At 52.4% G+C, this 27,539-nt stretch overlaps 1 protein-coding gene across 9 annotated transcripts in view; it reads right to left on the bottom strand.

Moving 5' to 3' along the window:
• The window catches only part of TLE3 (TLE family member 3, transcriptional corepressor), a 43,443-nt gene extending 25,747 nt beyond the window's left edge, over positions 1–17,696 (bottom strand). For all 9 annotated transcript variants that reach the window (XM_080930694.1, XM_080930696.1, XM_080930695.1 and 6 more), the window contains exons 1-4: positions 16,699–17,696; positions 16,105–16,205; positions 15,579–15,642; positions 14,700–14,744 (exon numbers count right to left, since the gene is read on the bottom strand). In XM_080930694.1, the coding sequence (XP_080786820.1) occupies positions 14,700–14,744; positions 15,579–15,642; positions 16,105–16,205; positions 16,699–16,722 (234 nt within the window). In that variant the 5' untranslated portion in view covers positions 16,723–17,696. The remainder of the gene's footprint in view (positions 1–14,699; positions 14,745–15,578; positions 15,643–16,104; positions 16,206–16,698) is intronic.
• Positions 17,697–27,539: the final 9,843 nt, after the last annotated feature.

Genomic DNA, 27,539 nt, shown 5'->3' with positions numbered 1-27,539 from the left:
TCAAGAGTTTCAGACAGGGCTTACATCCTCTACTAATCAGGTCAAGGGTCAGGGTTTTGGTGGCTAGAGAAAATTAAAAGGCATTAGCAGCCTCAGTCTCCTTCCCCAACCCACAGGAAGCTTGTGACTACTGGTTTCCTATAGGAAACTTCTCACACCTTACTGGGTCTAGAGCCCAGCGTCCTCTATCACTAAGAAAAGATCCACCGAGACTTTGCAGCTATGTTCAGATCAAAGCCTGGTGCCCCAGCCAAGTGACCACAGCTGGATTGCTGAGAGCCCTGTGGGTGGCTGAGACTAAGCCACCATTCCTCTCCTCCATACCTTCATCCCCTTCCAGCACTACAAACACCAACTGAGCATATGAGCTGCGAGAATAAGTCCCAAGAACATTCTAGAAGCCGACGGTATTGACATCTGGGCTCAAGCATGAGAGGCCTCTGCCTGACAGACGGGGGGGGGGGGGGCGCGCACTACATCTGGAGAACTTTTATAACCACCAGACTTCCCTGCCTTGGGGCTTGGCTGGCCTTTGCTCCTGTTACCTGAGCCTTCCCCATCTTTGTGTACAGGCTGCAGTGTATTCCAACGAGTCCAAAGATAATCAGGAAAATGACTGAGCAAACAATTTCTTGGAGGTTTTTTTAGAGCAATGGTTCTCAGTCTGTAGGTTGCTACCCCTTTGGGGGAGCACATTAGATATTTTCATAACCATTTTTGTTTGCTAGTTTGGTTGGTTAGTTGGGTTTGGTTTTTCTTATTTTCAAGACAGGGTTTCTCTGTGTAACCCTGGCTGTCCTTGAACTCACAGAGATCTGCCTGCCTCTGCCTCCCAAGTATGGGTACTGGGACTAAAGGCGTGTGCCACCACAGCCTGGCTTACATTCCAATTCCTAACAGTAACATGTTAGGTTGGGTTCACCACAACATGAAGAACTGTATTCAAGGGTAGCAGCCTTAGGCTGAGAACCACCATGTTAGTGGAGGAAGGGGAACCAGCTGCCCGGACATAAGGGGAACACCTACCTTGCTCACTGCCGCCAGCGCTCTATGTGTTAACTCTCACAGCCCTGCAGGAAGGCACCCAACTAACAGTATCTTCCAGACGGGGAAACTGACACTCACCCATTAAGCAGCTCCACTAAATGACTTCCGGCCAGGAAGCCAAACTTCAGTAGGGTTGAGACAGCTCAGAGAAACGATTTTGAAAGAAAATCGACCGTCAAGGCTAATGATTGACAGCATTTCTGATTACAACAGCTGTCCAAACAGCATTTGATCCAACTCAAACAACCTCTCAGCACCCGCTCCAAAAAAAGGGGGGTGACAAGAATCTAGATGTGTGATTTCGGCAATTAAGACGGGTCGCACAGCACGCTAGAACTCATGTGTGCACTAAAAAACTCCCGGTGCTCAGGCACAACCTGTTCCCAGTGTGGCAGCTAGGGTCTGGCAAGCCTGGTCCCAGCCTCCCTGCCTCCTAAGGACACAGGGCATGGCTCTCTGCAGGTAAGCCTGGTCTTCAGATCTACCTGAGAGGTGGTGAGGGGAGGATGGCCTGCTTTGAACGTTCTGGGGGAAGGTGGCTGGGGAGGCTGCTTTGGTACAGTTCAATGGTGGACGCGGCAGGGAGACTGACAGGGCTGCTCAGGGCTACTGATTTCTGAGAAGACAAGGGAGGAGCCCTGACTCGTTCATAGTCTGTGCTATGCTACCAATTGGGGGCTGGGAGGAGCATCTGCTGAGATTGTTAGGCAAATAAAGGAAAACACCATCACCTGAAGGACAAGTGTCATTTCCCAAAGAGCACCATTTGTTTCCTGTGCCTTCGGAGCTCCGGGGTGAACATCCCTTTCATTGAAGCAAGACCTCCTGACATCAGGCCAGAGGCCGAGGGTGCGTGTCTGTAAGAGCATTCTGCTACCTGCGTCTGCTCCAACTTCAGACCATCCGTGACCCTTGACCTATGACACTGAGGTAAGGCGATTCAGTCAACCCTTAGCCCTCACTCTTAGCAAGCTGTTGCTGCTGCAGGCTCTTCAGCATCCAGTCAGCCTTTGGCCTCCTCTAGCTGACCATGCTTGACATAGTACACTGTGTTTCTGACAGTTACTCCACTAGACCATCTCAGTAACTGGTAAACTCCCTGGTCGCCTGGGGACAATGAGAGGGCATTTCATCTTAACCTCAGCCAGGCCAAAAGGAGGAGGGGGAGACCCGCCTCATTAAAGAACACCCGAAGCTCTAAAGCCAGAAAAAAATGACCCAGCTTCTACTCCCAGATGTCTCCAACAAGTCTAAGCAAACCACTTCTCTCCAGGCTCTTTCATGGGACCCGGAAGATGGAAGGGCAAACCAGGCAGCTCATTTAGGTCTCAGGGGCCGCATTCGGACTTTAGCCCGGCTTGACATGTGACCTCCAATTTCCCACTTCCTCACTCGGTTCTGCCAAACAGAGAGCCACAGAAATGCCTACATGGAAGAGCCACAGGGGTTCACCCCGACAGCCGGATGAGAGATGGACAGTGGGCAAGTCTGCAGTGTTCCCCTGGGCTGGGTCCTGTAGTCCAATCTTCCCAAGAGCCATTCAATCTGCCCAATATCTAAGCTGCATGCCACTGTCCTCAAGCAAGAGCAACACGGTGACCAGTCTTATCAACCTGACAGGAGACAAACCTAAGGGCATGTGGTGAGACTCTCGGGGCAGGCAGAGCAAAAATGAAAGAAAGACTGACTTATCCCGTGTGTAGAATTAATTATGCTATCCCATGAGCTGTCCCTAACCTACTTGTGAAAAGGAAATGGTAAGCAGGCATCAGCATTATCTGTTTCCTGTGGCAGAAGAAACATGACCAGATGCCTCCTGATGCCCTGCCTTCCCCACCATGATCATGTATATCCTTAACCCGGGAGCCAAGACCTTTCCTTCCCTAACTTGCTTTATGTGTGTAGGTATATGTGCGCATGTGTGTGCACAGGTAGGCCAGAGGTCAACTTGGAGGTGTCTTCCTTGATCATTCACGCCTGTTTCTGAGACAGGGTCTCCCGCTGAACTTTGAACTCATCCATTTGGCTGGGCTGGCTGGCCAGTGAACTGCTTCTGTCCGTCTCTGCCAACTAGAGTCTAGATGCATTTCAGCACACTAGGATCCAAATCTGGGTCCTCACGTTGGCAGCGCAGACATTTTAACAACTGAGACATCTCCCAAGCCCCCCGTAAGTTGCTTTGGTGAGGTGTTTAGGTGCAGCAACAGAACATGGGCTAATACACACCATAAGGATCTATCTCAGAGTACCTTCCTTACAGATCTCTCGGTGCACAGAGAACCGCTCCTTCACCCAAACTCATTTACTAAGAAGCAGCAGTATGTGTGCCTGCGCGCACGGCACTTCCGAGCTCCAGGTTACAGCTCTAAAATAAGGGTTTTGTCCATGAAGATCAGGGCGGCGTCACGGACAGTGATGAGTCTAGAGACCCATTCCCACATGTGTGTGAGGAAGAAAAGGCACACGCAGCTACCGACCTTCCAGGCCACACAGAACCAGTGAGTCCGACCCAGCTGTATCTAGCCTATCGCTGTGATCTAAGGAGAGTCAGACTTGTCTCTCAACATCCAGTTAATCCTCTAGACTCCTGGATTTGAGATGGGATGTCAAATCAGCTCTGGGGTTCACCCCTCCCCCATTTCAACCAGTTTTACCTACCCAGTTCTTGGAGTAACTAAATCAAACCTGCTTCACCCTGAATTGAGAAAAGCTTGGGGCCGGTAGCTCTAAGAGGTGGCTCTGGCCTTTACCTTCCCGGAAGCAAGGGTCCATAACCACCCACCCCCCCCCCCCCCCCCCCCCGCAAGCAAGTATTAGAAGATTCCAGAACAAAATGTCTGGAAACTCTTGATTTGACATCTCCCTTGTTACTTCCTGGGCCATTCTAAATTGATAGCCCCTCAATTACTGAATAAGATGGCGCCCTTGGCCAGGCAGTTTCTCCTTGGTTTGAGACAGGTGGCATTTATCAACAATGGAAAGAAAACCAGGGGAGGGGGAGGAACTAGGAAGCTAACAAAAGCCAGGGTGGGGTTCTCAGGCCCAGTTCCCTGCTGAGGACTAAGAAAGGAATAAATGACCCATTTAGCAGCCTGGGAGAGGATGTTTGCTGCTTCTGGGGGCAGAGGGAAGGGAGGGAGGGGGTGCTGGTTTACAGATTGCTTAGTGATAGGTGAGCCTCCTTAAAGGCCCTCTTAGCACTGACATATTGATCAAATTATATATAACTACAACACCATTAAATATTTACACCCTCTGAGGAAGCCTGCTGGAGTCTTTATGCTAGGAAGACTGAGCACAGAGAAGTGCCTGTGTCTCTACATGACCCCGAAGATCAGCAAGGCTAGCCAGAGACAAGGCACCTCCTGCATCAGCCCCTGTGCCCTTCCCAGGAGAGGAAGGAACCGTGAGGAGGGCAGAGAGGAAGGAAGTCACGAGAGCCTTCCTAGCCAGAGATCTTGGGGTTTCTGAGTGGTGACATGACCCTTCTAGGCACTTTCCTGAAAGCAATGGGCCTTCCTTGTTCTTGTAGGAAGTCCTACATGCCAGGCAAAGCCTGAGTGGGAGGGGCTGAGGAGAAACTGACACCCAGCCCAGAGCCTGCACCTGTCCGGGGGCTGTCCTCCCACTGGGCCTTCCTGTAGCATGGAGGTGAGGGCCTGGGGTACAGCACACAGGGTGGGGGGGGCCTCTTAGAAATAGAGTGTGTGTTGGGGAGATGGAAGCACCCCCGCTCAGTAAGATAGACTGAGCCCGATGACAACCCTGTCTCTCCTTGGGCTCTAAGACTCCTTAAGACTTTCATTTCTCTCTCACTTTCTATCCATCCAGCTTCCTGTTAACAAGATCCAATAATCTTTAAATATTTGTCCACTTTAATTTCTTGCTTCCCAAACACACTGAACTGCTTGCCTCCCACCCCTACAAAGGGAGACAGCTCTCAAAGAGCCTTGTGAGGACAGAACAGAGGGGGCTTTTCAGATCACACCTTCCCCCAAGCTGCCCACTCATCCAAGGGATCCCCCTCCCCCTCCTCAGTTCTCCCCTTGGATAACCCCGTTCCCTCCCCCACCTTCCCAGACTCCACTGGCCAACTCCTGTGAAGGAGGAAAAATTCTCAATTCATCCCTGTAGCGTTGCCATGGCAACCCCCAGCCACCTAATCCCCCCCCCTTAAAGCATTATGCAAATCTCCCCCTTGCCCCTCAACAGGCTGTAAAAGTCACATTACCCTTGCTGAGGCAACTCATTAAATTCTGGGGGTCTTCTCACCAGGTCAGGGTTACAAATGAAACCAACTGCTTTGACATTTTGGGGACAGGGGCTCACTGGGAAACTGAGGTAGCATGCAGGAGACGGAGTAGGCAGAAACAGAGCCTCATTCTATTTGCTCTCCCAAGCAGAGAGCATGCCCCCTTCCTTACATTAAAATTCAGAGGGTCGGCGGGTCTCCTTTCCTCAAGTAACTGGAGACATTTCACAGGCCATGGAAATCAAGTTCAGGCCTGTCTCACCATCTACCCTCTCTCAAACCGACTTCTAGGATAGAAAACCTCCCACCTCGCAGACTCGGTAGATCAGGTCCAGAGAGGGCAAGGGATTGCTCTCCACAGATCAAGAGGAAAGTAACCAAATCTCCCAGGTCTAGAGCCTGGTTCTTCCCTTCCGCCAAGGTTTTCTCAACCAATGCTAGTGAATTCTGGCTCCTGGAGGACTGGACAGTCAGCAATGTCTGCAAAGAGCTTTGCTGCTGACAACCAACCCTCAGGTAGGATCTCTGGGGCAGGCTGATTTCAACACGATGCATGCACTTCTTCTTAAAAGGTTTTATATAAAAACTTCTGGGCACTGGAACCCAAGCCCCGAGTGGCTCTGAGTCGGGGACCATGTATGGCCCAGGTTAAACAGATGTGGGCCTGATCCGACCCTGCCAACTAGCCACCTTTGACCACACACAAGTCATCCAGTCCTTTGCAACAGCAGTGTGCCTGCTTCACGGTGCTGGGGATGGGCCAGACAGAGACTGTTGACCGGTGGAGTCACTACGCAACAAGCAGCCTGGCCTTTCGTTCCCTTCTCCTTCTCTGAGGACTTGGAAAGTGAGGCTCTATCTGTCCCAGTGTGAGAGTAAGCTTCTGAGACCTGTCTGTGTACCGAGTTCCTGTGCACCCACTCCCATGATCCTCACTGCACTTCTCAAACCCCCAATGTCTAGAAAGCCAGGTGCCACACAGAGCCTGGTGCAACTGGATTTAAATCAGTTCCAAAGCTCAGTTCTTCAGCCACCGCGGGGGACACATTTCAATTCCTCAACAGCCCATTGGGCAAAGCAGATACACAGCACTTCCACGGCTGTGAAAAATCTAGAAAACTCTGGCAGGTAGGGTCATTTACCTGCCCTACCACTCAGAATCTCACAAAGAACAAGCAGCTGTCCAGAGTCACACTGGTACAGAAGGTAAAGGCACCCATATTTGTGAGACTCCAAAGCCCCACCCTAGCCATCCAGAGTATCCCATCCCCCACTCCCCCAAGCTCTTGGTCTTCTATCTCTCCCCCCTCACCCCATCTCCCTCCCCCCCTCTCTCTTTCACGTGGGCTCCCTGCAAGAAAACTCCAAATCCCCTCTCAGGCTTGTTGTCCCAAACCCTCCCCAATCCTGTAGGCCTGGGAAAATGGCTTTTGACATAGAAGTTAGGGAGTCTGTAGAGAAGGGGTCTCTTGAGAAGCAGGGTAAGATTCAAGTGAAAGAACGGGGTAAAGGAAAGCTTTAGGCTATGACATCAAAGCTAGTGTCAGACCAGCTGCTGGTGACTCTGACCCAAGGAAGTCCTTCCCTTCCTATGGGATGACAATGTATAAGATCCCAAGCCTGACTGGCAGGGGCAGGAGCTGTTAAGCGTTCAATTTCTCCAGGCTGCCCCCCAGGACTTCTACTCTGAGGCAAAGCTCAACTGCGCTGTGGTCTCCTAGAGAGAAAGTAAAGAAAGTTGCTTTGCTAGGAAAACTAGTGGTGAGGACCCAAGACACCGATCTAGGCTAAACTGCCCTCCTCTTCCCCTGGCTCCTGAAGCAAAGTGTGTGCTGCCTGTCTGACCAATGTCCTCAGTTTCAAACCCTGGGTGGAGAAAAACCTTATGGCTTTGGGAGTGGAGGCGGCCTTGGCCCCTCTGCTCCTCTTTCTTTCACATGGTTACTGGCCTGGGTGGAGTGCAGAGCCTTCAGTCAGCCGGAAGGTGGTGTCCCGATTGACGTAGGGTGTAGTTCCTGCACAGTCCCTTGAGACAGGACCCTCAGATGGGCAAGAACCCTGGCTGACTTTGTGTCTCTATCTGAGGAAAGATGGACCCTTCTCGAGAGCCATTCTCAGAAATCGCAAGCAACCAACCCAAGGCCAAACCCTAGGAACCCCACCACCAAAAGCCAAGGTAAGGCAAGCCTCATGCTTTCCTTCAGCTCCCTCACAACCCAGACAGGGAGGGCAATGTCACAGCTGCTTCCTCGTCCCTGTCCCCACACCTCAGCTCGATCACCCCTTCTCCAGCATCTTCCCTCCCTTCCCCCTTTGACTTGATATGAGATAGCAAAAAAAAAAAAAAAAAAAAAAAAAAAACCAAAAAACAGAAAATACTTCCCTAATCAAGGTGCAGGTCACTGACCACCTCTTTTACAATCACAACCTTGGTCAGCATACAATCAGGAAGAGAACCCTAGACCCAGGAAGCGAAACCTAGGCAGCAGCCTCCAAGTCTCAGACAAAATGAACTGTAACCTCACTGCCAGGCAGGCAGCAAAGCTGGGGGAAACACAAAACATTCCTGTTCCTCAGTCCTGCGTTCCACACTCCCGCCCCACCACACCCCAACTGACAGGCAGGCCCCCTCCAGGCACAGACAGGTCACCTCCACACCCAGCTCTTCAGGTGTCTGACAGTCTTGTTCTGGAAGCAAACGCCCGGGTATTTCAGAAGAAAATGCCTCATCTGCTTGGCAAGCAAGTACTGCAGGAACCTCAAATGGCTACATTACTCCCATCTCCGACACCACCATCACCAGTTTGGCGTCTAGATGCAAAGATGTGGTAACAGCCATCTTAGAACTCCAAACTGTCACTCAAGGCCTGAGTGGGTAAAAGAAAGGGACCCGGGCTCCGATTTCTTGGAGAGAAGTGAGGAGCATTTACAGCCAAACTCCAGGTCCCCACAGAGCTTCCCTGCCTCCGGGACTTGGGTTCTCACTTTGCCGCTGATGGAGGATGAAGTGAAGAAAAGCAGAAAAGCGGGACCTCTTGTCCAGTAAGACCTCTGGAGTTACCAGGGATCTTACCTCCGGCTCCCCTCACAATTAAGTGCCACGCTACCCACCCTCCTGGTTTCCAGACAGGCCCCTTAGACCCAAGGGCTCTGCGGAAGGGTGGGCCTCCTGGGAGCTGGCTAGACAGGGAGACTTGGCATTCAACAGGCTAACCTATTCTCCATGCCCTGTCATGGCAAACTCTGCACACAGCCACAGCTCGGTAGCCCAAATCCCCGTGTCTCTGGCTGACACGCAACATGCCCGGCAAACAAAAGGACTGGGAAACTCTATGCCAACCAGCACTGAGAGTCTCTGCTCCCTCCCTGAGAAACCTGAGGCTCTGGTGTCAGCAGGGAAAGGCTGACCCTGTGGGCTTTGGGTGCAGACTGATGGTGCCTTTAAGCGAGCCCAGTGGGTTCCGCTATGGCTCTTGGGAGTAAACCATTCCCCTTCCCTAAGTTCTCTCCTTTATTCTCAAAGGCCAGAGAAAGAGAAGGAGCCAAGAGGAGGAGGAGAAGTACAAGAGGAAGGAAGAAAGCATCTTGGATGTGTCTCGGAGAGCATTTGTTGAAAACAAGATATTGTCCCTTTAAGCATACAAAAACAAGGCCCTTGAGCCTGCAGTTCTCACTCTGGTACACAATTATGGGAGCTTTCAGCTGTGTAGCACTGCTTCAAGTGCGCTCTTAAGCCAGACTGTCAATGGCATGTTGAAAGCTATTTTGCTGGCTGCTATCATTAATAGCAAAGTGGAGAGCCGGGCTGATGAGAATTAAATATGGGGGAGGGGCAGGTCATACCCAGTCATTACAGAATTACCAGTATGAGAAAGGAGACAATGCCACTTTGGGGAATAGAGTTCAAACCAGAGCAGGATGGGGTGGGGAAGCAGACAGGGGAGGCCGCACATTCACAAGGAGCACACCCCACCCCCACCCGCCGCCAGATGGACCGGAGCCAGCCCTGGAGAGCCGTGTAGGGACAGAGGGAGCCACTGAGTCGTGAATGTGAGGGTGGAGAGGCCTTAGGATAATGCGGTGCTGTACAATATCACCACCTTCTCAGTTATCAAGAGCGAGCCCCTGCCCTCCCCCAATCCACTCTTCCTGACGGTGGCTTCCTGAATGTACTTCACTTTTGTCCCACAAGCTGTTGTCACCTGGGAGGAGCTCTGGCTTCTGCCTTTAACAACTCCCCCTCCACCCTCCCCGTAAGGCCCCACTCAAGTAACAGTCCTACAGGGACATCCTCTCTGACCCGTCTCCGCTTTCCCAGGAAGAGTGGAGCAAGTGTCGCCGCGGCCACATTAGCGCTTACCTCACCGCATCGCAATTACTTATTTAGAGCCTGATGGCCCAGTGGAGGGGACGGTGTCTTGTTCGGCTGTGTAACCAACCCCAGACCACACCCAGCACATCCCAGACCCCTAATAACCGATTCGGGAGTGGATCCAACTTTCACATTTTGCTGATGAGTAGACTATATGCTGAACCACAGAAGAGAGCCTGCAGACCAGCAGGCAGCCCACAATTACAACCCCCACTTCCTTCCCGGGACTCTGCGCAGTCCGCCCGCCCGCCCGCCCACAGCCCAAAGACGGAAATCCCACGTGTTTACTGAGCACCTATTACATACTGTGTGTGCTTGTCAAAGGGGCTTCCTCCTGAGATAGAGGTTTATATTGTGTTGTGCCAGATCACAGGGGCGAGCCCTGCTGAGAGTGGTTTATGACCTCCTGGCTCCTGGTGAACTGGGATTTTATCCAGTGATACAGAAAAACATTTTCCTGTATGAAAAGACCTATTTTCTTATATTCCTCGGCCAACCCTGTCCCCCTTCAACCATGTGGAATCAACCTCAGTAAAGGAACCCCTACGTCAATGAGACCCTTCCTGGGTGGAGGGGGGATTCCAAAGAAATGGGGGGAGAGAAGGAACTCTTGGTAACCACACGGCTCTGCTTCAGAAGCTTATGGAGCAGTGGAATTGGGGGTAGGGTTTCCCAGCAGGCTTCTCTATCTTTATCTAGTCCTAGGGTGGTCTCAAGGGTCAGGTGGATGAGGAAGAGACTCTGGGGAAGTACAGAAAGCTTTGCTCTACACAGATCTGTCGTCTGCCACAGACAAGGGGTCCACTGAAGCCTGAGATGAGAGGCAGCCTTCAGGGTTAGGTCACCCTCTAGCTGGATGGGACAAAGTAAAAAAGGCTTCAGGCTCAGTTAAGTAATTCCCACGGTACAGCAAGGACGGTACCCTGCTGAGGAGCCACGGGAAGGTAAAGTCAAAGAACCCAGGGCAGAACCCAGGGCAGGACCCAGGGCAGGACCCAGGGCAGGACCCAGGACAGGACCCAGGGCAGGACCCAGGGCAGGACCCAGGGCAGGACCCAGGGCGTGGGTGAATGAAGGAGCTCGCAGCAAAAAAGTACATCTCACAGATCAACCCAGATGCCACACAACCAGGCACTGCCCGTGGTACCAATGCCTGCATCCCCGTCCGATTGCCCCAAGCTCTGTGACAACTCTGGCAAGGTCCAGAAAACTGTTGCCCGCGGCCTTCAGTCCTCAGCCCTGTGTAGATGGCCACCTTGTGGTCAGGGTAAACCGGTCAGGGTTTTGTGTTTTGTTTTTTTTTTTTTTTTTAACCGCCCTGGCCTCATCTTCTGCGAACCTGCCCTGTCTTGTTACTAAACACGCAATCATTGTGCAAATAGCTGTCGAATGGGGACAGGACTGGGGACGAGGTCACACAACCCTGAATGGGGTACTTTGGACTTTGGTGGGGGGGGGGCAAGTTTGCAGCCTCAGCCTGGCTGGATGTCTTATGAGACAAGCAGAAGTAATTAAAGACACAGCTTGCCACGAGTTACCAAAAGGGCTGGCTTGGGAGGAGTCCTGGGGGAGGGAGGGCAAGTCCACAGTAGCCAAATTCGTTCCCACCACCTGTGACTGTGGAAGCAAGGGTATGCCAGGTCCTGAGCCTACTTCCTCATCCATGGCTCCCAAGGTTTGGATAAGAAGCCAAAGCACTTGCTCTTCCAGCTCTGGGGCTCTGGGACTTGCTTGGGTTACTGAAAATAGTCTAGTATTGGCATGACGCTGCCCCCAAATCAAAATGCCTCGAGTCGGCTTGCCAAACATCAGTGCTCACCAACAGAGGGTGAAAGGCCAGCCTGCCGGCCTCTCCCAGCACCGTGCCTCAAAGCCACTGCAAGACAGCTGCTCTGGAGTCTGTTTCTAAGCTGGCTTTGTCATCTGCTGCTGACACTGGAAAGGCGCTGCAGGAACAAGACGGGAACTGATGAGCTGGTCCGCCATCATCACCTCCCTGGCCCTCGCTGAATCATCCTTGACACTCTGCCTGGAAGCAGGAGCCTGGGGGAGGTGGCGACCTCTTCAAGGCACAGGTCAGGCCAGTGATTCTGTAATCTTTGCTTTACCATAATTAGGGAGGAGGCAGAAGAGTAGGAGGGCCCATTTATTACTTCTCTGAGATCTGACAGCTTGGAGATGGGGGGGGGGGGGGCACACAGAAAAACAGCCAGGGACAGAGCCAGCCACAGTGAGTTTAACCTCTCAGTAAAATAAAAAACGGTCTGGACGCACCTCATCAGCTGCCCTCTGTCAATACTCGGGACCATCTGGCAGAGCGAAAGGTTCTCAGCTAATTGGTATTTCCCATAGAGCCAGTGAAGAAGAGCTCTTGAAAAAAATATGTGGTGGTGGTGGTGAAGTGTGTGTGTGCTCCAGTGTTCCTGAGTGAGCATGTGTGTGTGTGTGAGCGTGTGCGTGCGTGTGCGTGCGCGCACACACGGGTAGGTTGAGAATGACCAGACACACATTTCCCAAGGTGCTAGCTCTGTAGACCATCTATTATATAAAAGTACATACAGTCCCCGCCCCCACCCCTGCTCCCTTAAAGATGAAGAATCCAGCCTGTTTGTTCCAGGCAGATGTAATCACACAGTCAAGTCTAGAGGGCAGGACACTGCATGAATAATTCAAGCACTCCAGTCACTTGATTGTGTGTGCAGATAAAACACCAGTCAACCGCTAAACAGGTCAGCTGATAAACTTGTTTGCTCAGGCCTAACCACCATCCGCCAAATGCACCCGAGACCCACACTACAATTAGTGGCAGGGTTTTCTTCTACAAAACCTTGCAAGCCTAGGGAGTGGCCTAGCACGCCATTAGGTCAGGGTGTATTGCGTTTCCCAGTCAGGGTTTCTCCACCTCTTTGCCTCTTTGTTCCTACACAGCCACAGGGTGAGTTCACCCAACGCAGAGACTGCCTGGCCTGCATTCAGGCTGGGAAGGGGCTGAAGGCAAAGGTGAGGCACCTAGAGCAAAGGGCTCAGCTGCACAACCCTGAGGCTCTGAAATCAGACCCTAGGTCTTGCCGTGCTGGCTTCCTGGATGCCTTGGTTTCCCCACCTATAAAAAAAGAGGGCAAAGATCCCTCTATCCCAACACTGGCGGCGTAGAGGGTTAAAGGCAACGTGGTATCTCGGGAATTCTCTCATCTTAGAACCCCGTTTGAGGAATGGCCAGATATCCCAGAGGAACTCAGAGGCTGTGTATCTAAGTTCCACCACCAAGCGCTGAGATGCTCTTCTGAGTTCATAGCATCCCCAGGGCTCAGAATAGCTTTGCTCTGCCGGCCAAGGTGACTTCTATGTGCCAAACAAGCGTGTATTCAGACGAGGGTAACACCACCCATGCAGCCCTCAACATGCAAGGACATATTACACCTTAATTAGAAGCTCTTACAACAACTGCTGCTATAAATTTTGAACCTGGGTGCAATTACCCTCTTTAAAACACACCCAAGACACTCCTCACAAAGGAGGGGGAGGACTGGAGAAAGTGGCCATACGTTGCACTTAGCATAAATAGCCCCCCAAAGTCCTTAAAGCACCTTAGACCCTAGACCAGTTCTACCTAGAAGGAGGGAGAACCAATTTCTTGTGTATCCTCCCCAGAACCTTCCTTACATATAAAGCAATGTCTGTTTGTTATTTCTGTGGGCCAAGAACTCAGAATGTGGTGGCCTCCATGTGTGCATGCCCAGGGAACCAATTCCTCAGGAAACCACAGCTGGTTTCCCACATCACTCACTAAAGGCTGGGCCCCCTCTGACTACCCTTCCCCCAACGGCAGGGCTCCCTATAGGGCAAAGAAACTGGATTCAAAAGGGTCTATAAGAAGCCACCGGGGCGAGCAGGACTCTGAACACTTCCCCTCAGGGTCACCTGCCCCTTCTCACCTGCCCCCTTTAAAGAGCAAAATTTAAACCTTGTAAACGACTTAATTTAGAGCAGAAAGTCCATTCAAGTCAGGGTCACCAAAAGCTAGAATGAGTCAACAGCCTTCTGAGATTTCAAGAACACCAATTGTTAAAAAGAACAACAGGCCTGCGCCATTTATACGTGCCAAGTGGAAGCTAATCGTCCGCCAAGCCAAATTATAGGCAGCCTCTCCTTGGAACACAAACAGACAAACAGGCCTCTCCCACAGCCTGGCCTAGCTCAGGACTAGCTACTGATATGCTAGAGATAGTGTTTGTATTTGCTGGGTTTCAGGTATACTGTTATTAGAAGGGTGACAATGTGAGGTAGTTTACATATCCATCAAAGGGTACCCACACTAGCTAAACTGGTTTGACTTCAGGATTACAAAGCTGAGCTCAACTGCCAGCCAGCTCAAAAGGCCTGGTGAGGCTGGCCCCTGGGCAAGTTACTTCACCTCTGGCTTCAGCTTCCCCCTGTGAAATGGGACACAGCTGCCTTCAAATAAAGAGTTGAGAAACTCACTCCTCAGTGCAAGGATTGCATTTCACTACGGCTTTACGTTTTTAGGCCGTTAGTGGCTCCCTTCCCTTACGTTGTGGACAGCTCGGCCTGGCTTTTAAGGCCCTTGAAGTGTAATCTTATCAGGGGAAGTGCCTAACCCTCTCCCCCTCTCCTCTCAAAAGAAAGAAAAGAAAACGGGGTGGGGGGAAGGCATGGACCTCTGCCTGTATTTCCTTTCTGAGAATTGTACATTAAACAGATAAAAGCAGACAGCCAACTCTCTGCCTCCAGGAGTCGCAGGACCTGGGCACCTACTGGACAACTTTCCCTCAGGTCTTTGGTGCTTTACCTGCCCAGATCCCAGATCAGGCCTCAAACGCCCAACATAGCCCAGCAAAGCCCCAGCCAGGCATTCATTCAGAGCACTCACTTGAACATTTACCCTTCAAGGCCAAGCGGGAAAACCAAAGAGAACCAGGCTCCTTTTCAAATGGGAGGACGGCCCCCCAGAGAAATCGCACGTGTTAGGATTCAAATACACCTTTATATACAAAGGAAAGAACTTACCTGCTTGTGCATTTCAATATTCAAGCCGTAGGACATCTCGTAGTACTACAAATAAAAAAAACAAAAAGGGTCATTAACAGGCAACTCGGGACACTTCTCATTCTACCCCTCCCCCACCAGGCTTTGGCCAGACCATTCACTGGGCCCACCCACCCAAAACTGGCCATCTAGGGAGGTGAAGAAGCTGACAGTAGGAAGTGACCAAGTGTATCTCTCCACTCAAGAGAATGCTCTACACAAACTGAGAAGCGCTGGCCTTCCTTCCCACAGACACCCATGTACCATATATGCTGTTTATACAAGGTGCGGGCTCTACAGGGAACGCTGTACACCCGCCTCCTCCTGTCCTCTGAGAGTAGTTTAGCACTGGGTGGAAGGTCTCTTATGTGGAAAGCCCGATATGCCAGCCTGCCCTTAAGTGGCTCCTGTACCCACTCCCAAACCGTAGGATGTCAACTTTAACTGGGGGTTAAAAGATGAACTAGCTGGGGCGGAGGACCAGACTCCCGACTGAGGAGGAGGGGACACGGAGGAAGCTTTAAACTAGATCCCAACTGCCAAACAAAAGTTTTCGAACAGTCCCAGGAGGGCTCCAAGAGGAAGTTTTATACAACCCTGACACCAGCTCATCCAAACAGCCCTCTGGGAAACCTTCAAAACACAACTGAAATGCTCTTTACAAAGGTGGCCTGAAATGTGGGTTTGTTTCTCTTTCGGCCCGGACTCCAAGTGGTGGGGATGAGGAAGCTGAAGAAGGCAGCCCTTCAGGGGACTGTCCTGAAGCCGGGCCTAGCTCTGGCCTGTGACTGTCCCAGCTGGACCCAAAGCCTGGGCTCCCTGCCCTGCCCTCCCTCCGCCCTGCTGCGGGCTGCCTCTCACCATCACATAATGGCGCTGCATCTCCGTCTTCTCGTTCGCCAGCTTGTCGTACTCCACTTTGAGGCTGTAAGGGCAGGAGGAGGCTCTCAGGCCTGGGGCCTACAGGGCCTCCTTCCAGACCTGAACCCTAGGGCCTCAGAGAACCAACGCAATTGCCCGGCACCCTGAATATCCCCATTATCCAGCATCCTCCGGGCAGTGGGGGGATGGCTGCCCACCACCCGAAGCCTGGAGGTACCAACTCCAAACTTCCCTGAATCTGACTAGGGGGACTCGTGTCGGCCACGCGGGGGCGGGCCCGGACTCCGGCGCAAGACCCCGACCCTCGACAGGGCGGGCTTTGGGAGCTGGGCGACCGCGGAACGCAAGGGGTTAAGGCTGCGCTCTCAGTGAGGGGAAACAAAAGGCGGAGGCCCTGCGGCCCCGCAGCCGGGGGTCGAGGTCCCCCTAGAGCCCCGCGGGGGGTAACAGGAGCGCGCCAGGCCGCCCTCGTCGCCCGCCCGGGGCCACCCCCCACCCGCCTTACCTGTGATACTGAGCTTGCAGGAACTGGAATTCGTCTTTGATCCTGTCACAGGACTCGGCCACAGTGAATTTAAATCCCGGCTGCCCGGGTTGATGGGGTGCCTGGAGCCCACAAAGACGACATAGGGGAGAGGGGTGGGCACATCAGTACGGCTCCACGCGGCCCCGTGCCTCCGCTGGGTCCCTGGCCCCTCCCCGCCGAGAGCCACCGGCAAGGCCACCACCCCACAGCCCAGAACGTTCCCAGCAAGTTTTTCAACGCTCTCCCGACGGGGCCGGGAAGCGGGCACCCCGACCACCCCCAAAACTAGAAGGGCTCCCGCGGCCAAGTGCCGAGGGAGCGAGTTGGAAGACTTAGGAGAGGGGCCCAGGGCAGGAGCCAGCGTTCCCCTCCAACACAGGCCGCCCGGGCCACTCGAGCGCAATTACCCTTGGCTCTCTACGGCGCCCCCACCCACCCAGCCCCTTTGTGTGAGCGCACACACACGCGCGCGCACCATAAAGGTAGCAACAAGCAAAATGGAGGTGCTAGATAAACTGCCTCGTTTACCCTGCCATGATAGATGCTTAAATAAGCCTAGTTGCAATTACTCACCGGATGTCTGCCTTGCGGATACATGGCAGGGAGGGGTCGCGATTCCGAGAGCTTGGAAGCGCTGAGAGCCCGAGCCGGGGACGTGCGGGGGAGGGGGGAGGCGAGCCCGAGCGGGGGGCGGCCGGGGAACCGAGAGCTCGCCCCCGGCCCCCCCAGCCCGCTCTCGCAGCGAAATCCCAGAGTCGGGCGTGCGCCCCAAGTGCAGACAAAGAGCGGCGGAGCGAGCGGCAAAGTCGTCGGCGGGCTCGCGCTTTGTGCGCCTAAGGCTCGGCCGGCTGTGGCCGGCCGCCTTCCCCCGGCTGCGTGGACAGTGTCAGAAGCCGGGTCTGCGTGGACATCATCGGCTCCCTGGCGGCTCCAGTATGGGATCCCGAGGCCCGGAGGTTGGGGGGTGGTCTCCTGTCCCCTCACGGGTCAATCAGCACGATGAGGCTGGAGGGGGCCGCGTCTGGGCAGCCCCGAGCATCTGGGGTGCGCAGGTCAGATCCCAGAGGCGGTCGGGCCCGGAGCTCGCGGCGAGAAGAGAAAGGAAGCAGGCCACCGAGGTGAGGGCTTGAGGACCGTGGGTGAGGGCTAAAGCCCGGTGAGGGCGCTTCGACGCCCCCCCCCCCTCGGAGAGGGGAGCCTGCTGCTCCGTCTGCTCTGCCGCCGCCGCCGCCAGCCCTTTCCAGGGCCGAGGAGGAACTCCGGGTTCAGTCGGTGCAAATAATGCGCCCTGGCATCCTAACTCCAGCCGGCATAGGAAGCCTCCGCGAAGAGGTCCTCTCTGCTCTCAAGTGGATCGGCCGCGTTGCTGGCGAGGAGCGATCGGCGTCCCTGCTGCCTAGGAGCGCGCAGGCTGGAGAGCACCGGAGGGGGAGACGTAGCCCGAGCCCGAGAGCTCTGCGGCTTCTTTCCTTCCTCCCAGCCTGGCTCTCCTCTCCGCGCCCCCGCCAAACCCCCAAAACACACAAACACACGCACTCAGCACACACACGTACACGCACACAAAAAATAAAAAAAATAAAAAGTGCCTCGGACCTGCGGATACCACACACAGACAAGCGAAGGGGGCCGAGCACGAGGTCTGAACTGCCGCGAGAGCAGTTCCAAATAGGGACTGAAAAGTAACAAAATAATGTGGCGGCTTCGCCTAGCGTTGGCCAATGGGAGTGCGAGGCTCCCACGTGGGGCCACGGGACTCGGACTGCGACTGGGCGCCGCCGGGCGCAACGTCACAATGCCCTCTTGTGTCTAAAACTATGCATGAAAAGTAGCAATCAGGCCCTACCCGCTGGTGACTTTCGCTTGGGAGTGAAAAACAGCGCTCCTCACATCAGGAATTAACCGAAAGACATATAATAAATAGATATATATTATAGTCCTGGGCTGCTAGGGTTTTTTTTTTTCCTCTTTTTTTCCCACGATCTACTAGCAAATAATTATTTGGCGGGAGGGGAGAAAGAGAAAACGGATAACAACAAAGGGGGAGAAAGGACAAGCTGTACAGTCCTTAAAACCTGTGGCTGGTAGTAATGGATCAGTTGATTCTGCAGAGGCGGCGAACGATTGCTCCCTCTAATCTCATTAGGGTTGCAAAGCAGCCCAATTAGATACTATAGAACAAACAGAATCAGTTTGTCAGTTTAATGTTTTCACTTCAAAAGATTTAGGGCCGATAAAACGCTGGCTCCCGAAGTTACCTCCGACCTCTAAGACTGTTCTCCAAACTGAGTTTCTTTTTCTCTTATCCGTTTCTGCCCCCTCTCCCACCCTTGGGCGCCCCGCTTTTCCCCTTTGTTCACTCGCCCTTCTTTTCAGAAAGCCAAACAAACAGCGCCTCTGATGCACGGCGGCTGCGGGCGAGGGGGAAGTCTGAGAACTCTGGCTTGGCGGGCCGCGCAGATGGAAGGGCCCGGCTGTCTGCGGACAACAGGCTCAGTAGTGCGGCTAGCCCCACTCGGGGCTCTTGCCCTTTGGGGACAGCTACATCCTGGCCGCAGCCTTGCCAAGGAGGGCGCCTGAGCCGTGCTCCGGGCCCAGGATGGTGAAGAAGGGGATGCCCGGAGTCTGGGCCCTCCCGGCTACGACCCAGAGTTCCGACCCGGCTTCTCGGCCTGCTGGCCTGCCCGGGCACATGCATCGGCAGCCACCCGTGGAAGAGCGCCTGCGAGCCTGGAGCGTCCATGGCCACCAGCCTCGACACCCAAGGAGGCGTAGACATTCGACTCTGGGGCCCATCTGCTCGCAGCCAAGGGCCACGTCGGGGGACACTGCCCACCCTAGGTCCGAGTGGGCCGCCCAGGTGTCCTCGGGTCCCTCCCCGCTTTCCCACCGAGCTTGCACGCAAGCACGCGCTCCTGGCCCGCTGCGGGCGCGCGCGAGCCGGCCGCGCGCCCCCGGAATCTATATTTTCCCCTCATTAGGAGCCTGAGTTTCGCGTTTGCATCTTAATGAGTAGCTGGGAGCGCGCGGGGACCTCCACGTGAGCGGCCGCCCCGAGATGAAGCCTCTCAGCGCCCGCTCCGGCCTCGACCGCGCTCCCCTCTTCATTTATTTATTCTCCTAAATAAAAACATAAATCGTGTACGATGCGCACCGAAAAGGGGAGGGGGGCAGGGAGAAGCCTAGCTCGACAGATGCGAGCATCTGGCCAAAGCATCCATTAGTCTCAAAATGGCTCCTCTTTGGAGCTTCCCTCTCCCCTCCCCCTTCTCTGCCCTCCCCCTTACGTCACGGGTGGGCGCACCCGCTTCCTACCCGGCCCGCCCCTTTCTCGCTCCAGCCCCCACGTGGGGCGCGCCAGCCACGCCCCCGAGCAAGTCTAGGAACCAATCAGAGACCATCAAAGAGACTCTCGACTAGTAATTGGTGGAGATTCCGGGAGCTGTCAGTCCTTGTCCGGAGCTGTCAGTCAAAACCACGAGGGGTGGGGGAGCGCTGACAAATGCCGAGGCTTCTGAGCCTCCCGCTTGCAAATAGTGCTTGGAATGGCTGCTTAATTAGCTTTGAATGGCTTTTCCTTCCAGCTCAAACAATCTGTCACTACCATGTGGTATAAAGGAGCCATGCATAAAAAAGTAAGCAGAGGCTAAATATCAATTTGATTTTGTGTATCAAAGGAATATTTTATTTTTCTCCCTAGTAATGAAACGTATCAATTTAAATAATAAAAGGTAAAAACACACACACAAACCCTGAAAAAAAAAAAAGAAAAAAAAAGGAAAGAAAGAAAGAAAAAAAGAAAGAAAGAAAATCAAAATCCAAACTCCACGATGTTCCGACTCCTGCGCACGTCTGAAATAGGTAATTTCTATGGGCCGCGTTCAGGAGCAAGTCTGAGATTCTCCCTCTCCACCGCCCCCCTTTAAACTTGCATTTAGTTTTTTTTTTTTTTTTTTTTTTTTTTGTCCTGGTCCTAGGAGTGCTGGGGGAGGGGTGTCAAGGGGAGGAGAGGTGAGGTTGGGGAGAAAGAAGAACTTTAAAAGGGATCTCTTTGAAGCTGCTAATCAAAGTGCGGGGGTTTTAAGACCCCTTAAACTGGGGGTCCTACAGCAGGTCTTGATTTGGGAGCCGAGAAGAGAGGGGGGAGATGGCGGGTGTGCTTGTCGACCAGATTTATTAAACACAATGCCTTCAAGATGCCCAAGCCAAGGCGCCTTACTCGGCCTCGCTCCCCTCCGTCTCCCTCCGGACTGGCTCGGACGGCGCCCTCCTGCTGGCGGCCGCCGATGCCTTGGGCTTTCAGGTCCAGTCTACTCCGAGTGTGTACAGAAAAGCGCCACCGCTCTGTCTCCGTCTCCAGGTCTGCTGCCAGGGCAGTGGTGCTCCTAAGGACCCCACTAGTCAGCGTGAGCTGGTGCAAGGCAGACGCCACGTTGAGTTCTGTGAACCCAGGCGCCAGCACCCGGCCTGCCGCACGGAGGATGAGCGTGATGGATGCGGTTGTGCCTAGCGCCGCCCCCACGGCAGAGCCGAGCTGCAGCAGCGCTCCTCACCGGGAGGAAGGACAGCCCTTGAGCGTTTAATAGGTACAAAGCAGGCCATGGTTACCCACTTGGTCCTCACTTCACTTCCCAGGCCTGGCTGACCGCCCGTCTTACAGGGTCGGAGAGAGGCTGAAAACAAATACACAAACAACGCTTAGTAATAGGCCGCGAACTAGGCAGAGAGCTTAGAATTGGAATCCAGGACAGCCAGAGCCACCGCCAAACTCAGACGCTACTTTCTTTGTGCAAGCTGAATCTATATGAGCATTTACTGAAAGACATTCATTCATTCACTCACTCACTCATTCATTCTATCCCTCTCTGATGGTCTTACTGAGGAACCTCTGGCTCCCTATCGCCTCAGCTTTTTTTTTTTCCTTCTCCTGTTACCAGAACCCAGGGACCTTGGTAACTAGGTTCAGGTTCCTGAACCTCAGAGCTCGCTACTGCTCAAAACCCCCATTACCCATGACACCCTACAAAATTTCGTAAGAAATGGAAATGAGCTTATTTTATGCTAGAGAAAGATGCACACAACACACTGTCCGAAGCGCTTGACAATTATTTTAAAGAAGGAGGAGATTGAAGAAAAAGACTTCAAACAGCTCTGTCTCCAGTTCTAATTGGAAGCGTTTCAACTGTTTATGTTACAAGAAGTGTCAGGGTCATTTGCTACCGGAGAGCTGACTTTTCATTGGCTGCTTAATTGAGTACCTCGGAGTCCACCCCACGTGGGAGAGGAATTCCTGGCACATTAAAAAAAAAAAAAAAAAAGTCACACGGTGAGATGGAAAGCCCGGGATGGATCTGCAGCAGCGGATGGCCCCCATCTCCTCGTTTGGGATGTAGGATGACTGTGGGAACTTGGGGTGGGGACAGAGATGCTTCTCCGGTTCCTTAAAAATAAATCCAAAACACGGTAGATGAGTGTTATATGTTTTTCTTCGGAATTAAGAAAACTGCCTCTGGCTACCCACCAGACTGTGGCCGGGTCCTTTGAGGAACGATCTCAAGGTCTAGGGTGAGGTTGTGAACCTCCCCTCCCGACGTTCCCAACCCCCAGCAGCTACTGGCCCAGATTTTTTGGGAAGCCTCTTGTTGGAGCTAGCCAAAGAAGAGAGTCTTTTTCCCTCATGGCCAACCATCTTTGGTTGATTCTGTGGTTCTCTTCCTCTGATGTGTTCATTGCTAGAGCAAGTTTGTATCCCCGACCCCCACCTTCACCCCCATTCATTGGTAATCCCAGTCTTCCTCTACAAACTATCCCTCGCTGTGGGGCCTGAAGGGGAATTTGTTATTTGTTTAACAAACTTAAAGTAGTGCTCACTCTGCACCAGATTCCAGTCTAAGCGCTGGGCAAATATTAACAAGTTTAATCCTCACCCAAAGAATGAGGGAGGGCATGCCACTGATGCCACCCCCACCGAGCAGATGGGCAATTGATACTACTCCGAGGTACAATGACTTCCTCAAGGTCACTATGGGGGTTGATGGACTTGAAACGAGGCAGCTCAGCTCCAGAGTTCACAACTTGACAGCACTTGCCCAGCCAGTCAGGGCTACAGGAGGAGCCCAGCTCACTTTAACCAAGAGGGCTGAGGCTCCTGGTGGTGAAGGGACTTCCCACAGTCTCTTAAACCCTCTTCCTACTCTCTAGCTGGGTCAAGCTTTGTGACTTTGGGGCACTTGTGAACTCTTTCTAAAGCCTCTATTTCCTCTTCTGTTGGGTGAAGAGAAGAGTCCTGCCCACCTTGGAGAATTGCTTTCCAGATCAATGGAGGTTGTTCAAGTACTACTTGGTATAGTCCTGGCACATTAAGAGATCAATAGCAGTTAGCTGTGGTGGCCCGGATGAAGTATCAACAGGTGGGGACATTCAGCATCTGGAATGTTCTCTCGCCCCCCCCCCGTGTGTGTGTGTGTGTATGTGTGTGTGTGTGTGAGTGAGTGTGTGAGTGTGTGTGTGTGTGTGCACACGTGCGCTCGTGTTCCAGCCAGAGGACAGTCCTGACCCAATCCCCCCAGGAGCACCCAGCTCCCTTTGAGCTTCCTTCCGGGAGAGTCCCAGAGATTGTACACCTGCCTCCTGGCTCTGGAATGTCTGTTCTTCCCCATAATCCTTGATAACCTTGGATATCCCACCACCTGCCGAACACAGGAAAAGCTTGGGCGACAATAGGAAGGAAAGAATGGGAGGGGGAGATAATCCAAAGCTAACCTTTGAGGGGGGTGGGATGGGTAGACGCAGAGGAGAACTCTGAATACCACCGCAGTTCTGTTTTCTGAGAGAAACTGCAAGCGAGTTTGTAAAACACATAAAGTAGCCGGTTTTGCAAGTGGTGTGAAGGGATTCCCTGATTCGCTGAGGGCCTGTTGGGAAGAAAGTGTAGGCAATCGCCCTCATGGGCAGAGAGACCAAGAGCAGCCTCTCTTCGACAGCCTCCCAAGGTAGTCTTCCTCCTCTAGAGCCAGGCTGTCACTTAGACCTGAGGAAGGAAGCACTGGCTTCTCTAAAAAGAAAACAACAAAAGCCTTGTCCCCATCCCACACCCATCTTAGACTTCTCATCCAATGGATATTTAGATCAGGAGTCAAGTCTGCTCCTTCAGACTCTGTTTCTACAGCTGTAAAATGGGAAGATTTTTTCTAGTCCACCAAGAGCTTACTGAAAGCCTACAGCATGCAGTACCAGAGTGTGAGAAAAGCCCTTGCCTTTGAGAGACACAAGACCATCCAAGTCTAGGCTGCACAAAGAGCCTGGGGTTAGAAGTCGGCACTGGAAAAGTTGGGGTTGACAGTGGTGGTGGCTGCCTGTGAACTGCTGTGACCTTAGTCACCAAAGCAGCCCAGAGCTAGGACTCTCTGGAGAGTCAGGGATATTGGATCTGCTCGGTAGCTCCACTACCTCTGTCCAGAAAGCTGAGGCAACCAGACTACCAGGTGATGATTTACAAATGGGCCACCGAGTCCAGCTGGGACTTGCTGGGGGCAGGTGTGCAGCTCAGACACGGAGGTGTTTGTTCACCAGTCTTTAGCAGGAGCTGACTGGAAACATTCTCCCCACGCCTCCCCCCAAGCTAGGCTGAACTGCATCCTGCTGTTCCCAAGGTGCACTTTGCTGACCTCTATTGACTAATGGCGCCGGGTTTCCAAGCCTCATGCTGGAACCGGGTAAATATTTATCGAAGTGATTGGGCGTCCTAATTAAGAGATTTGTGCCGTTTCTCTTTCCTTTTTAAAGATTCAAAGCTGAGGCTTAGGAGATTAAGAAATAGTTTGCTGGTATTAACGCATCTATCTTAGCAAGGGTGGGGAAGAATTACCCATGCCAGTGGCCTGGGGCAGGCTGGGGAGGGGGTGCTTCAGGGAAGCGTGAAGCAGATGAAAGCCCGGTGTACACGCTCTGCGATGGTGGGACTGAGCTGCAGTTGGAGGAAAGAGAGGAGGGGATTTGCCTGACAGCTTTTCTCCCCTTCCAGTTCTACCCTCTTTCTGCCCTTTTATTAGATGGATTTACCGATATGTTTGTCCTGTATACACAGTGACAGCCTGATTGCTTATCAGGTTTGCGTACCTGCTGGTTCACAGCTGGGGTGATTTTGCCTCTAAAGGACATTTGCCCTCTAAAGGTCACTAGGCAGTATCTAGAGACAGTTTTTGTTGCCATAGCTCAAGAATAGAACACTGTTATCTGACTTGTGACTGACTTTGATGATGATGATGATGATGATGATGATTTTATTTCACTATTTCTCAGTGTGTGTATGTATGTGTGTATGTTTGTGTATGTGTGTATGTGTATATGTGTGTAAGTATGTGTGTATGTATATGTATGTATGTGTGTGTGAGTATGTGTGTGTGAGTGTGTGTGTATGTGTGGGTGAGTATGTGTGTGTATATGTGTGTATGTGTGTGTATATGTGTGTGTGTATGTGTGAGTGTGTGTGTATGTGTGTTAGAGGACAACTTTTTGGAAGTCAGTTCTTTCCTTCCACCCTGTGGTCCTAGGACTTGAACTTGGGTAGTGAGAGTGAAGGCTTCTAAGCATACTACAGTGCCAAGAAAAGCCACCACAGCAAGGAATTATATGGCTCCTAACCCTAACAGTGTGGAACTAGGTAACTTGCATATTCTGTAGTAGTTACTTGGTGCAGCCATGACAAAATGCAGGCAAAAGCAGCGTAAGGGGGGAGGGGCTTATTTTTGGCTCACAGTCCGAGGGTCTAACCCTCCCTGATGGGGAGGACATGGTCGGGAGAGTTAGCTCTCTGGTACTGAGACGATTCTTTCCGTAAAGCTGTCAGGGTTTCCAAACAGAGCTCTGGGGAAGTCCTGGGACCTTCGAAAAACGATAGGGCAGGGAGAAGATGGGGAAGTGCAGATTGTGACCTCAGAGACACCCCCACACACATCTTCCATCAGAATAGCTCTGAGTTGTCATGAGGGTTGACTTCTCTTAAAGTACTAATGGGCGGTCAGGTGGATTCCAGGGGTTTAAAAGAAGTTTTGGGGTTTCTGAGCTTCCTGACGTCAGTACAAGAGCTCTTGGTGTGACTGCTGAATTCAGAGCAGGGCTGTGTCCCCGGGCCTCCATGTCATCCACCTGTGCTCTCATCACACTTAAGAAGTGTGCTTGCTTGAAATCAGCAGCACTTTTGTGTAACAGCCCAACAAGGAAGGGTTTCTGAACGTTCACCCCGGAACTATCGATAGAGAGGTGGGGGTACCGTTCACCCCAGGGTTCTTTGTTTTTACCATCAGTCTTACTCTGTGAGTGTGCACCTTCAAGGTGTGTATGCCACTGGTGCGTGGGTGTCTGTGACAATCAGGCAGGGCATTAGATCCACAGAACCTGGATTTGCAGGTCACTTGTGGGCCATCTGCTGTGGGCACTAGGACCTGAACTCCAGTCCTCTGCACAAACAGGGAACACTTTTCACCCGAGTCATTCTTCAGCCCCGTGATTTGGTTTGGTTTCGTACGGTTTGAGAGGGGATCTGAGCCAAGACTGGTCTCAAGCCCCCAATTCTTCTACCTTTGCCTCCCAAATTCACTAAGGCAGGCCAAGCTCGGGTCCAATATGAAACGGCTGAACGGCCTACAGAGGTCAAGTCACAGATTCCACAGAGGAGCCAGCTCTTTTCTCTCACCTTTGACAGAGGAGACTGAAGAAAGACCTGTGTAGGAGTGACCTTCGTGGAAGATGAGGGTTTACACGATGGTGTGTGGAGTTACAGAGCAGGTGCGGGTAACCACAGCACAACCCCTCTCAACGGCGCCCTGCCTCCTTCTCATTAGAAAAGGTCCCAGTTAGAAAAAGCTAAGCAAGGCCTGGTGCTTTCTGTCTCCAACGTAGGCCGGTGACTTCCTGGCTTCATCATCTACTCCAATCCCCAAATGGAGCACCCACACTAACATATGAGCATGTCAGTAAATGAATACAATTGAAAATAGAAAGCCTGGACTGAATGCACGCACCTTTAATTCCATCAGCGGGGAGGCAGAGACACGCTGACCTCTGTGAGTCTGAATCTAATTTGATCAACAGTGAGTTCCAGGCTAGCCAGGGCTGTATATCTAAACCCTCTCTCAGGAAAAAAAAATCATTTTACAGTAATGAAGGAAAATCAGGAGGAAGAGCCCAGCAAAATAACTCAGAGGGCAAAAGTAGTTGGTGCACAAGCCTGAGGCCTGACTTCAGTCCCTGAAAGACACAGGAACAGGAGGGAAACTGATTCTGTGGCTTCGCCCTTCGGCCTACAAATGTGTGCTGCTCCCATCTCACACACACACACACACACACACACACACACACACACACACACGCTAATGAATGAATGAATGAATGAATGAATGAATGAATGAATAAAGCATACTTTAAGGTCCATCAGAAAATGGCAAGTGTCACTGTGGCCGTGCAGAGACCCCTGTGTGCTGTTTGTTGGTGGGACTGTAAGGTTGGGTAAGTGCCATGAGGTCAGTGGGGCAGTTCCTCGGGAATGTTAAAAATAGAATCGCCATGGGAAAGGGTGGCCCCACTTCTTTGGTATATAACCCCTAATTGAAAACAGAAGCTGGAAGCGATGTTTGCACAACCGTGTGGGCCACTGCGGCATTGCTCAGCATGAGCGAGAGGTGCAGGTGACCTAAATGTAGGCCAGAGAGCAACCTGACGGACAACGTGTTACACACATGTGCAAGGAAATAGTCCAGGCTTTAAAAAGAAGGAAACCCAGGCCTGCGCTATGGTGTGGATGACACTGAAGGGAAGGAAGTCACGGGCAAATGTTTCACTAATCAGCCTTAATGAGCTCCTAAAGTTGCTAGGCTCAGAGAAAGAGAAAGGAGAATGCTGGCTGCCACGCTGGGGAGGGACAAGTTGGGGCGGAGGGCCGGGTGGTGCCCAGGTCTACAGAGTGTCAACCTGGTAAAATGAAGTCATAAAATGAGCTGTGTGACTGTGTATAGTTAACACTATTCTCTGTACATTTAACAGTGGCAGATTTTATATACTATATGTATTTTTCTAACTACAGTACACTTCTCCGCCTTTGACGGATGGGTTCTCTGCCATTTTAAGATCGGCTCCCGGAGATCATGGTCCTAGCCCTCTTGTCTAGCCTCGTATCTGCATAAACTGTTTCAAACAGGAAGAATGGACGTGATCTCTGGACCCTGTGCCTGGCCTGGTCTCAGACAGTTTTGCTTCTTTTAACATTTTTTACCAAGCCTTCAGCCTAGCTTGGGCCATTGAGAATATATCATCTTTCCCTATTTTTAAGATGATTTTTTTTAAAGCACATTTCATTTACTTGGAAGGAGCGCGCGCACGCGCGCGCGCACACACACACATACACACACACATCTCACAGA

The sequence above is a fragment of the Micromys minutus genome (genome assembly GCF_963924665.1).
Source record: "Micromys minutus genome assembly, chromosome: 16".
Classification (NCBI taxonomy): Eukaryota; Metazoa; Chordata; class Mammalia; order Rodentia; family Muridae; genus Micromys; species Micromys minutus.
The sequence above is the reverse complement of the archived record's forward strand: the minus strand, read 5'-3'. Positions and strand labels throughout refer to the sequence as shown.